Source organism: Coregonus lavaretus (assembly GCF_964263955.1).
Source record: "Coregonus lavaretus genome assembly, contig: HAP1_SCAFFOLD_5434, whole genome shotgun sequence".
Lineage (NCBI taxonomy): Eukaryota > Metazoa > Chordata > Actinopteri > Salmoniformes > Salmonidae > Coregonus > Coregonus lavaretus.
In genome coordinates, this window is record NW_028162631.1 from 27501 (window position 1) to 40198 (window position 12698).

The following is a 12698-nucleotide window of genomic DNA, read 5'->3' on the forward strand; positions in this document are numbered from 1 at the left end:
TCGCTGGTTCTAATCCCCGAGCCGACTAGGTGAAAAATCTGTCAATGTGCCCTTGAGCAAGGCACTTAACCCTAATTGCTCCTGTAAGTCGCTCTGGATAAGAGCGTCTGCTAAATGACTAAAATCTAATAGGATGCCATTTGGGACTCAACATATCTCATTGATATTCAGTATCACAGAGTAGACAGACCTACCATACAGTGAGGGAAAAAAGTATTTGATCCCCTGCTGATTTTGTACGTTTGCCCACTGACAAAGACATGATCAGTCTATAATTTTAATGGTAGGTTTATTTGAACAGTGAGAGACAGAATAACAACAAAAAAATCCAGAAAAACGCATGTCAAAAATGTTATAACTTGATTTGCATTTTAATGAGGGAAATAAGTATTTGACCCCCTCTCAATCAGAAAGATTTCTGGCTCCCAGGTGTCTTTTATACAGGTAACGAGCTGAGATTAGGAGCACACTCTTAAAGGGAGTGCTCCTAATCTCAGTTTGTTACCTGTATAAAAGACACCTGTCCACAGAAGCAATCAATCAATCAGATTCCAAACTCTCCACCATGGCCAAGACCAAAGAGCTCTCCAAGGATGTCAGGGACAAGATTGTAGATCTACACAAGGCTGGAATGGGCTACAAGACCATCGCCAAGCAGCTTGGTGAGAAGGTGACAACAGTTGGTGCGATTATTCGCAAATGGAAGAAACACAAAAGAACTGTCAATCTCCCTCGGCCTGGGGCTCCATGCAAGATCTCACCTCGTGGAGTTGCAATGATCATGAGAACGGTGAGGAATCAGCCCAGAACTACACGGGAGGATCTTGTCAATGATCTCAAGGCAGCTGGGACCATAGTCACCAAGAAAACAAATGGTAACACACTACGCCGTGAAGGACTGAAATCCTGCAGCGCCCGCAAGGTCCCCCTGCTCAAGAAAGCACATATACAGGGCCGTCTGAAGTTTGCCAATGAACATCTGAATGATTCAGAGGAGAACTGGGTGAAAGTGTTGTGGTCAGATGAGACCAAAATCGAGCTCTTTGGCATCAACTCAACTCGCGGTGTTTGGAGGAGGAGGAATGCTGCCTATGACCCCAAGAACACCATCCCCACCGTCAAACATGGAGGTGGAAACATTATGCTTGGGGGGTGTTTTTCTGCTAAGGGGACAGGACAACTTTACCGCATCAATCTGTGGAGGGAGCTGAAGGTTGGAGTTGACTGACCTCTGTCTGACCTCTGTGATTGCCAACAAGGGTTTTGCCACCAAGTACTAAGTCATGTTTTGCAGAGGGGTCAAATGCTTATTTCCCTCATTAAAATGCAAATCAAGTTATAACATTTTTGACATGCGTTTTTCTGGATTTCTTTGTTGTTATTCTGTCTCACACTGTTCAAATAAACCTACCATTAAAATTATAGACTGATCATGTTTTTGTCAGTGGGCAAACGTACAAAATCAGCAGGGGATCAAATACTTTTTTCCCTCACTGTATAGGATGCTGTTATCATGGGTGTTGTGTTATTTCAACCCTGTGTTTCTCTCAGATTACAACAGAGGCCCACCTGCACATAATATCATGGTCCAATAACTCTGCCTCCAGGGATGGTTGTACAATTATACAGAAAGTAAAATGTTAACATGTACTGGAGAGTGGAAAACTAATATTGATAACACTCTTATGCAATGCAACAGTGGCAACTGCTTATGACAATGGGGTTACAAGGATCTGCAAATGAAATAAACACAAAAAACAAGACTGAAACAAAAAAAAAAACTTTTCAATGAATAGGTATGCAGCCTTTTTGGGAAAGACCATCACCTTTTTGTATTTTGGGCTATTTGACTTTACCAAGACGAACACCCCATTCCATAGAAGCCTTCTAGCAGTGTAGGCAATATCTAAAACTCTACAGACGCAACATAATGTTAAATCAAAGTTTAATAGTTGTAACTGCATCATATTCCAGAAATTACCATGTACATGATTAATAAATTAACATTCATATCATCATTAGCATTATTATACATCCACTACACTTTAAAAATGGCACCCTATTCCCTATATAGTGTACTTCTTTTGACATAAGTACTGTACTATGTAGGGAATATAGTACTACTGTATTTGGGATACACCCCATATACATGAACAAATAAAAACATGTTTTCAAGTGGAGCAGGCAAATGTGAAGACCTTCCATTAATACGTCACACACCCTATTCCCTACATAGTGCACTACTTTTGACCAGAGCCTTATGGGCCCTAGTGCACTATCTAGGGAATAGGGTGCAATTTGGGACCTAACCCACAAACTGACCACTGATCCCAAGTCAGCATTTATCAGCGGATGGAGTGGGGGTAGTGGGAACATTGTGGGAAGCAGCAAATGTGATATTGACTACGTTAAGAGAAGGGAACAGCCAAGTAACAAGGATGATATTGACCAGGTTAAGAGAAGGGAACAGCCAAGTAACGAGGATGATATTGACCAGGTTAAGAGAAGGGAACAGCCAGGTAACAAGGATGATATTGACCAGGTTAAGAGAAGGGAACAGCCAGGTAACAAGGATGATATTGACTACGTTAAGAGAAGGGAACAGCCAGGTAACAAGGATGATATTGACTACATTAAGAGAAGGGAACAGCCAGGTAACAAGGATGATATTGACCAGGTTAAGAGAAGGGAACAGCCAGGTAACAAGGATGATATTGACTACGTTAAGAGAAGGGAACAGCCAGGTAACAAGGATGATATTGACCAGGTTAAGAGAAGGGAACAGCCAAGTAACGAGGATGATATTGACCAGGTTAAGAGAAGGGAACAGCCAGGTAACAAGGATGATATTGACCAGGTTAAGAGAAGGGAACAGCCAGGTAACAAGGATGATATTGACCAGGTTAAGAGAAGGGAACAGCCAGGTAACAAGGATGATATTTACTACGTTAAGAGAAGGGAACAGCCAGGTAACAAGGATGATATTGACCAGGTTAAGAGAAGGGAACAGCCAGGTAACAAGGATGATTTTGACCAGGTTAAGAGACGGGAACAGCCAGGTAACAAGGATGAACTGAAGGATGGGTGGGTGAAGAGGTAAGGAGTGGGAAAATAAATAGGTGAATAATAATACATAAATAAATTGAAGTGAAAAACAGAACACCACAAGTACTAACCCATAATCAAATCTCTGTGATGAAGAGTGGGGGAACAGCCAGGTAACAAGGGTGAACGAACGATGGTTGGGTAAAGGGGTAAGGAGTGTGAAAAGGGAAAAACAAAACTCCACAAGTACTGTCATCATGTGCAAATCAACTTTAAACAGTCAAAAGATTCAAATCAATGGCACAAGTCTGCATGAACAAAACAACATGAAATGTACATTAACAGTAAATACCATTACTTTACCATATCTTTCTTCCCTCACTGTCATCCCTCCCTCTCCCTCCCTATTTGTGTGTCTCTAGTGTAGTGATCTAGTGTCACTGTCTGGTGACATCAAGAAATTCAAGGAAAGGTGCCTGTCAACAGGTACAAAATGAACAAGTGAAGAAACTGGTCAAATGACCCCAGGAAGTGGAAACCCTTCTTACAAAAATAATGCTGCTCTGTAGAATACGCAGGTGTTGCACCCAATAACTAAAAAAACTATTTAGTGGTGTTAACTGCAGTTGAAATGCAAGTTAATGTTTCAACAGTGTTAACTTCGGTAAAACACTGGCAAAGTATTTCAATCTAAAACAATTTTTTAAAACTTCACTAAATAGTCTCACTATTCAAGGAAGACAGTTAAGAAATTAAGTAATTCATGGTTAGAATTGGGATTCCTTGATTACTAAAAATGTCATCATAGACATTAGGGGGTATTTGCACGTTAAACTCTTGTCCCTGTTCAAAAGTAGTGCACTACATATGGAATAGGGTGCAATTTTGGACGTAACCCCTTGTGTAATATCAGGCTAGTTGACAACATTTCTTGCTAACAGAAAACAGGGATTGTGTAAGGTCAGAGAGAAAAACGCTGTGGAAGTGTTAGGTCAATGTGACAGAGACATTCTCTACAGTCTGGTGTCTACGGGACGTCGGCCCTCTAGGTGCTGGGAACATTTCCAGAACATTCTACTAGGATAAAAACAATAAAATAGGTCTAAAAAAAAGAAATACAAATGTTGTTGTTTTTTAAATTAACTTCTTATCCTAAGGTGTTTAAAATATGATAATCATATTCCTTTTGTATTTCTACTCAAGAGGGAGAGAGAGCAGTTTTGCTTACATTAATTTCCGAGGATGAGCAACTCATTCTGTGGTAATTCAATCAATACGGAGAAAGCACAAAGGTGTTCATTCAGGGACTAAAGTGAATATAAAAATAGCATTCATAAAATAAGCTTTGCTGCTTAAATCTGTCCCGCATGTGAAACAGTCAGTAGAGGAAGAGTATGCCCTATGTTATCACTGTATTTAGACTAGCTTGGCCTCAGTGGATTTGTCATGCGGTGTAGTCACTGATCTCTCTCTCTCTCTCTCTCTCTCTCTCTCAGCCACCCCCTTCTGCAGTGTAACAATGATGCAGGCTGTGGGCCCAGGTCAAAAGTAGTGCACTATATAGGGAATAGGGTGCCATTCAGGACTCACCCTCAGTTTCAATCAGTGTCAGTGTTCTACATTTCAATACCACAATGACAACTTCTACAATCTCCATCTCTTTTTTTTTTAAATCTCTCACTTCTGATTTCATATCTGACATTATTTCATAATTCCCTCATCATCACTCACCAGTCCAGTCCATTCTTCTTCTGGTCTCACAAACTCACACTTCTGTGGTGCTGCTTGACAAAGCTCTCCTGTCTCTCTCTCCCTATCGCCCCCCTCACCTCCTCCAATCTATCCTGCCTTGGAGTGGGGATGACCACCTCCCTGACCTCCCTGACCTCCCTGACCTCCCCCACAACTCTCTCCTCTGCCCTGGGGTTCCTGTCTCTGTTCTCAGCTATCAGGGACCGGTCCCTCTCCCTCTCCCAGTCCTCTCCCATCTGGCTGCTCACGTCACTCAGATCCCCAAGGTGCTCCACCGAGTCACACTTCTCCAGGTCCGAGGCGATGGTCTGGAGGCTGACGACAGACATGGAGTCTGACCCTGCCTCACCCCTCTCCCTGTGGCCCCAGCCCTGCTCCCTGTGTCTCTCCACCCACTGCCTGGTCTTCTCTCCATCAGCCCAGTCGTTCTCCTCCAACCCCACCCCTCCTCCTCCTCCTCCTCCTCCTCCTCCTCCTCCCCCACAGGCTCCTCCAACCTGAACCCTGACCTCAGCCTCCGCCCCCACTGGGGAGCTCCGCCCACCGCAGGCTACGGGGCGGGCCCTGGTGGCTCGGACACGCCCCCTCTGAGCATGGATCTGCTCGCTGATTTGCTCCAGGTTGCGCAGGGCGACGGAGTAGCGGGTCTTCACCTTTGCAACGCGTTCTTCCAGCTGCACCACCTTCCCCTTGTGCTCCTGACAGGAAATAAACGCAGATGGTCAGCTAGAGCTGCCCTGGTCGTTGAAATTAATGGGAGCGTCTCACACTCCGCAAAAGTTACGCGTACACGTCCAATGTAGCAGGCCATGTGTTGCTGAAAACACGTCAGATCTGGCCAAGTGGGAGCATGTAGATCAGAACGGGAATGGTTGTAGCACTGAACCTCGAGGGACACCGCAGCTTATAGTTGGACTCAGTTCTTGAATTCATTTAGATATAGACTCCTGCACTATGGGCCATTCTGTCTGGGACAAGGCTACTCACCTCTAGTATGTGGTTGAACTGAGCCTTGAGCTCAAAGTAAGGTTTGGACTTGACGATGACTCTCTTCAGGGATTTCTGGAGGGTCTGGACGCGTTGCTCTGCCTCCTGGCACATCTGAGTGACCCGCTGGTGTTCCCGCTCACTCCACAGCCGCTCCTCCTCTGCCTCGTTCACCTGGGGAACACACACACACACACACACACACACACACACACACACACACACACCATCAGCAGCCGTGGGTCATGACGGACATCAACCCACCCTGAGCCAGCCTCACTCTGTAGATGCCTCTTTCCACATCAATCACCAGCGTCGACACACTGGCACTTTCACAGGGAGAAAATCAACCAAGAGCAGGATACCTTATTTTCACCTCACACATACAGCGCATTCGGAAAGTATTCAGACCCCTTGACTTTTTCCACATTTTGTTACGTTACATCCTTATTCTAAAATGGATTAAATAGTTTTTTCCCCCTCATCAATCTACACACAATACCCCATAATGACAAAGCAAAAACAGGTTTTTAGAAATGTTTGCAAATTTAAAATAAATAAAAAACGGAAATATCACATTTACATAAGTATTCAGACCCTTTACTCAGTACTTTGTTGAAGCACCTTTGGCAGCGATTACAGCCTCGAGTCTTCTTGGGTATGATGCTACAAGCTTGGCACACCTGTATTTGGGGAGTTTCTCCCATTTTTCTCTGCAGATCCTCAAGCTCTGTCAGGTTGGATGGTGAGTGTCGCTGCACAGCTATTTTTAGGTCTCTCCAGAGATGTTCGATCGGGTTCAAGTCCAGGCTCTGGCTGGGCCACTCAAGGACATTCAGAGACTTGTCCCGAGAGAGAGAAGCCACTCCTGCATTGTCTTGGCTGTGTGCTTAGGGTCTTTGTCCTGTTGGAAGGTGAACCTTCGCCCCAGTCTGAGGTCCTGAGCACTCTGGAGCAGGTTTTCATCAAGAATCTCTCATCTTTCTCTCGATCCTGACTAGTCTCCCAGTCCCTGCCACTGAAAAACATATCCACCGCATGATACTGCCACCACCATGCTTCACCGTAGGGATGGTGCCAGGTTTCCTCAAGACGTGACGCTTGGCATTCAGGCCAAAGAGTTCAATCTTGGTTTCATCAGACCAGAGAATCTTGTTTCTCATAGTCTGAGAGTCCAAGCGGGATGTCATGTGCCTTTTACTGAGGAGTGGCTTCCGTCTGGCCACTCTGCCATAAAGGCCTGATTGGTGGAGTGCTGCAGAGATGGTTGTCCTTCTGGAAGGTTCTCCTATCTCCACAGAGGAACTCTGGAGCTCTGTCAGAGTGACCATCGGGTTCTTGATCACCTCCCTAACCAAGGCCCTTCTCCCCCGATTGCTCAGTTTGGCCGGGCGGCCAGCTCTAGGAAGAGTCTTGGTGGTTCCAAACTTCTTCCATTTAAGAATGATGGAGGCCACTGTGTTCTTGGGGACCTTCAATGCTGCAGACATTTTTTGGTACCCTTCCCCAGATCCTCGACACAATCCTGTCTCGGAGCTCTACGGACTATTCCTTCCACCTCATGGCTTGGTTTTTGCTCTGACCTGCACTGTCAACTGTGGGACCTTATATAGACAGGTGTGTGCCTTTCCAAATCATGTCCAATCAATTGAATTTAGCAAAGGTGGACTCCAATCAAGTTGTAGAAACATCTCAAGGCTGATCAATGGAAACAGGATGCACATGAGCTCAATTTATAGTCTCATAGCAAAGGGTCTGAATACTTATGTAAATAAATGTGTATGTAAAAATGTTTTTTATTTTGTATAAATTTGCAAACATTCTAAAAACCTGTTTTCGCTTTGTCATTATGGGGTATTGTGTGTAGATTGAAGAACATTTTAATTTAATCCATTTTAGAATAAGGCTGTAACGTAACAAAACGTGGCAAAGGTCAAGGGGTCTGAATACTTTCCGAAGGCGCTGTATCACTCACACCCTCTGAGGGGATCAAAGCATCATTAAGCCATCAGCAGCATCACCAACTGTTAGGTTGACACTTGGTGATGATAACACCTCTCTTCAATCGCATATACAGTGCCTTGCAAAAGGAGGAGTGCCGGGTGTGTTGTGTAAGAGAAGCACTTTGATCTAGTTTTACGTTGGCTGACTGACTGACTCTCAGAGGGAGGGAGGCAGGGAGGGAGGGAGGGAGGGAGGGAGGGAGGGAGGGAGGGAGGGAGGGAGGGAGGGAGGGAGGGAGGGTGTGTGTGTGTGTGTGTGTGTGTGTGCATGTGTGTGTATAAAAGTAATAGGGTGATACAGTGCCTTGCAAAAGTATTCATCCCCCTTGGCGTTTTTGCTATTTTGTTGCATTACAACCTGGAATTTAAATGGATTTTTATTTGGTGAAGTGAAATGAAAAAAATTACTTTGCTCTGAAGCCCCTAAATAAGATCTGGTGCAACCAATTACCTTCAGAAGTCACATAATTAGTTAAATAAAGTCCACCTGTGTGCAATCTAAGTGTCACATGATCTGTCACATGATCTCAGTATATATACACCTGTTCTGAAAGGCCCCAGAGTCTGCAACACCACTAAGCAAGGGGTACCAGCAAGCAAGCGGCACCATGAAGTCCAAGGAGCTCTCCAAACAGGTCAAGGACAAAGTTGTGGAGAAGTACAGATCAGGGTTGGGTTATAAAAAAATATCCGAAACTTTGAACATCCCACTGAGCACCATTAAATCCATTATTAAAAAATGGAAAGAATATGGCACCACAACAAACCTGCCAAGAGAGGGCCGCCCACCAAAACTCACGGACCAGGCAAGGAGGGCATTAATCAGAGAGGCAACAAAGAGACCAAAGATAACCCTGAAGGAGCTGCAAAGCTCCACAGTGGAGATTGGAGTATCAGTCCATAGGACCACTTTAAGCCGTACAGTCCACAGAGCTGGGCTTTACGGAAGAGTGGCCAGAAAAAAGCCATTGCTTAAAGAAAAAAATAAGCAAACACGTTTGGTGTTCGCCAAAAGGCATGTGGGAGACTCCCCAAACATATGGAAGAAGGTACTCTGGTCAGATGAGACTAAAATTGAGCTTTTTGGCCATCAAGGAAAACGCTATGTCTGGCGCAAACCCAACACCTCATCACCCCGAGAACACCATCCCCCCAGTGAAGCATGGTGGTGGCAGCATCATGCTGTGGGGATGTTTTTCCATCGTCAGGGACTGGGAAACTGGTCAGAATTGAAGGAATGATGGATGGCGCTAAATACAGGGAAATTCTTGAGGGAAACCTGTTTCAGTCTTCCAGAGATTTGAGACTGGGACGGAGGTTCACCTTCCAGCAGGACAATGACCCTAAGCATACTGCTAAAACAACACTTGAGTGGTTTAAGGGGAAAACATTTAAATGTCTTGGAATGGCCTAGTCAAAGCCCAGACCTCAATCCAATTGAGAATCTGTGGTATGACTTAAAGATTGCTGTACACCAGCGGAACCCATCCAACTTGAAGGAGCTGGAGTAGTTTTGCCTTGAAGAATGGGCAAAGATTCCAGTGACTAGATGTGCCAAGCTTATAGAGACATACCCCAAGAGACTTGCAGTTGTAATTGCTGCAAAAGATGGCTCTACAAAGTATTGACTTTGGGGGTGAATAGTTATGCACGCTCAAGTTCTGTTTTTTTGTCTTATTTCTTGTTTGTTTCACAAAAATATTATTTTGCATCTTCAAAGTGGTAGGTATGTTGTGTAAATGAAATGATACAAACCCCCAAAAAAATCCATTTTATTTCCAGGTTGCAAGGCAACAAAATAGGAAAAATGCCAAGGGGGTTGAACACTTTCGCAAGCCACTGTATACATGTTAAGTGCACTGTGGCACACTTGAGTCACTTCCATAGCAGAATAGAATAGCGGAGCTCCATTGCATGAGAATGAGGACGTCCAACCTTGATCTTTATAAGATTACTGGTCCAAATTAATTATCATTGATTAAGTGCCCGTCCCCCTGCGCCACGCTGGCCGTCTCAGGCTACATACTAAACAGCTGCTGTGGCCATCTGACACTTACCCAAATGGTGCCCTATTCCCTATATAGTGCACTACTTTTGACCTATGGGCCCTGGTCAAAAGTAGTGCACTATATAGGGAATAGGGAACCATTTGGGATGGAGCCTTAGACCTCCACTACAGAATGATGAGGAGGCTTAATGCGTTCACATTTCCATTGGACCTTATTCAAGTACAATCTTGTGGATGAAGAAATTGATAGTTCTCACAGGATCCCTCCACCATCATTCACTGTCTACCACAGATATAGCTTTAGCCACTAGTAGGGGGCTAGTGATTGTCTAGTACAGAGATAATCAACTGCAGGCCTGGGTCATTGTCTAGTGGAGCGATAATCAACTCCAGGACTGGTGGGTTGAGGTAGTGCTGGTTTTATTTTCTACCTGGTAGTTAACGTCACTGTACATCTCTGTACCAGGTCTGAATCAGTGCCTGGTTAGAAAGAGAGAATAAAAACTAGAAGTGTTTCAGCCCTCCAGGACCAAAATTGAACCATAGTTATGCCATAACCCATCCTCTGTCTTATTAACTGTCTACCATAGATATAGCTTTAGCCACAAGTATTAACTGTCTAGTACAAAGATAATCAACTCCTGGACTTTGGGTTGAAATACTACTGGTTTTCTTTTCTACCTGGTAGTAAACCACTCACCTGCTGTACCACGTCTGAATGAGTCCCTGATTAGAAGGAGAATATTCAGTGTTTTGGCCCACCAGAACCAGAGTTGAATATCCAGGCCTGTATTCATAAAAGATCAGATCAGCACTCCTATTCTGAAACGCCTTATGAATACAGGCCCTGGTCTGCCCCTGGTCTACCATAGCTACATTCCTGTCCTCTCCCTGTGCCTTGGAGACCCCCCCCCCCTCTCTCTGTGTACCTTGGAGGACCCCCCCCCTCTCTCTGTGTACCTTGGAGACCCCCCCCCCTCTCTCTGTGTACCTGGAGGACCCCCCCCCTCTCTCTGTGTACCTTGGAGGACCCCCCCCTCTCTCTTGTACCTTGGAGGACCCCCCCCCCCTCTCTGTGTACCTTGGAGGACCCCCCCCCCCCTCTCTCTGTGTACCTTGGAGGTAGCGTGGTTGAGCATTTCCTGCCAGGTGGGGTCCAGAGTGTTCCTGTCCGCCAGGAGGCCCTGCTCTGCCACGTACACCATCTCTCTGGCAGCCGTATGCATGGAGACGGCTCTCTCGTACCGCAACGCTGCCTTCTGCGTCTCCTGCTGGGCCTATGAAAACAACAACCAATCATAGTTCAGTGTAAGAGACCACACAACCAATCATAATTCAGTAACAGCCACCACACAACCAAACGTAGTTCAATAACTAATCACCACAACCAATTGTACGACGAACCAATTACTAAGGGGTGAATCCTTCCTTACAGTAAAGTTAAAATGTAATTCCCATTGACATCAATCCATGACTAAGTGAAAATGTGATTTAAATGGAGGTTAGGATTAGCCTCTAAATCAGGAGTTAGACAGTTGTGGTGACACTGAGGAAAACAGGAAGTCTCCCCATCACCAGCTATAAAAACAAGAAGACTGCAGCAACAGCTACAAATCATAGAGAAGTGAAACAGAAAAAATAGCTGGTCCTGATCGTATTCTGGTCATGCTAGTTGGTGAATTATGTCAAAGCCAGAGAGGGGGAAGATTTGTCGATGTTGGTTTAGGGAGAAGGGGAGAGGCACTTAGAGACAAAGTGCGCATCCGAAATGGCACCCTATTCCCTATATAGTGCACTACTTTTGACCAGGGACAAAAGTAGTGCACTATAAAGGGAATAGGGTGCCATTTTGGGACGTTACCAAGGTGACTCAGAATCACAGGGCAGGATACAGCCGGTCTCCTGAGAGAGGCAGCAGCAGAAGGGAGCTGGGCCGGATGGACGCGCAAGGTTGACCAAATGTTATGGTCGTCAGGCGAAGATTGATGACGGCTTCACTTTGAGCACCCGTTATAATTTTCGTGACCGTCAAGGGAACCGTGTCATACTCGCTCAATAGAAGTCAGACGTGTGGCAGGCGAAACAAGCAACTGTGTTATGGACAGAATAATAAAATGACAAAAAAGGTGCTTAGTTGTCTCCTGAATAGACATCGATGAAGGTAAATTATCTAGGAAATTAGACCGCCCAGCTTCTTTCTACTTTTCTCATCTACGTTTTCATAGCATTGGCCGTGAGGTTGGTTGCTGCTAACCAGGTCAAATTTCCAATCCTTTATTTGCTTAATTGGTTTCAATTAAATCCTTAATGGTTATCCTAACGATTTCCATTAGTTCTATTACAGTTTGGAATTACCCTTCACAACGCTGATTAAACATGACTGGCACTCGTGCCCGGTTTCACCAAGGGTTAAATGTTTTATGTAAACAATAAGGATGATTCATTAGGCTTCTCCCTTTTATTACGCCTAAAGAGAGCAATTTAGGAGGTTAAATTTATATTGCATCTTAATGAAAATGTTTTTACACATTTATGTGTGTGGAATACGTTTTGTAAATGTAGGTTGACAGAGGCTGGCTGACTAAATTGATATTTTGTCGAACCAAAGATAATATAAAAATTCAGTCAGACGCACAACCCCCCCCCCACACACACACACACACAACACACACACACACACAACCTCTTTGGCTAGCCTGCGGGCTTCGTAGTAGGGCCTGGCCTTCTCGATGCAGGTGCCCAGCTGGGAGCCTTGAGCATTGAGCTTCCTGGCTGAGTCAGTGAGGATCCTCCTGTAGCTGGACCTAGCATCCTGAAGGAGAGAGAGAGAGACACATTCACCAGTTAACCTCATAGCTCAGTACTGTAAATGATATAATACCATAACTTCTTAAATGTATACC

At 44.8% G+C, this 12698-nt stretch overlaps 1 protein-coding gene across 1 annotated transcript; it reads right to left on the bottom strand.

Annotated features, from left to right (window-relative positions):
- Positions 1–4715: 4715 nt before the first annotated feature.
- LOC311119084 (SH3 domain-binding protein 5-like) lies at positions 4716–12601 on the bottom strand. Its single transcript, XM_084193830.1, has 4 exons — positions 12479–12601; positions 10911–11072; positions 5785–5958; positions 4716–5495 (listed from the first exon to the last, which is right to left on the bottom strand). Exons 2-4 carry the CDS (start codon positions 11019–11021, stop codon positions 4803–4805), a joined length of 978 nt encoding a protein of 325 aa, XP_084049956.1. The 5' UTR covers positions 11022–11072; positions 12479–12601; the 3' UTR covers positions 4716–4802.
- Positions 12602–12698: the final 97 nt, after the last annotated feature.

What these genes read in the sequence shown, in the direction of transcription:
- LOC311119084 (XM_084193830.1), bottom strand. Translation starts at nt 11,021, where the DNA reads ATGCATACGGCTGCCAGAGAGATGGTGTACGTGGCAGAGCAGGGCCTC. An exon ending in TCAACCACGCTACCTCCAAG is followed by an intron (nt 5,959 to 10,910) that starts GTACACAGAGAG and finishes TGTGTTCCCCAG; the next exon opens with GTGAACGAGGCAGAGGAGGA. An exon ending in AGTTCAACCACATACTAGAG is followed by an intron (nt 5,496 to 5,784) that starts GTGAGTAGCCTT and finishes ATTTCCTGTCAG; the next exon opens with GAGCACAAGGGGAAGGTGGT.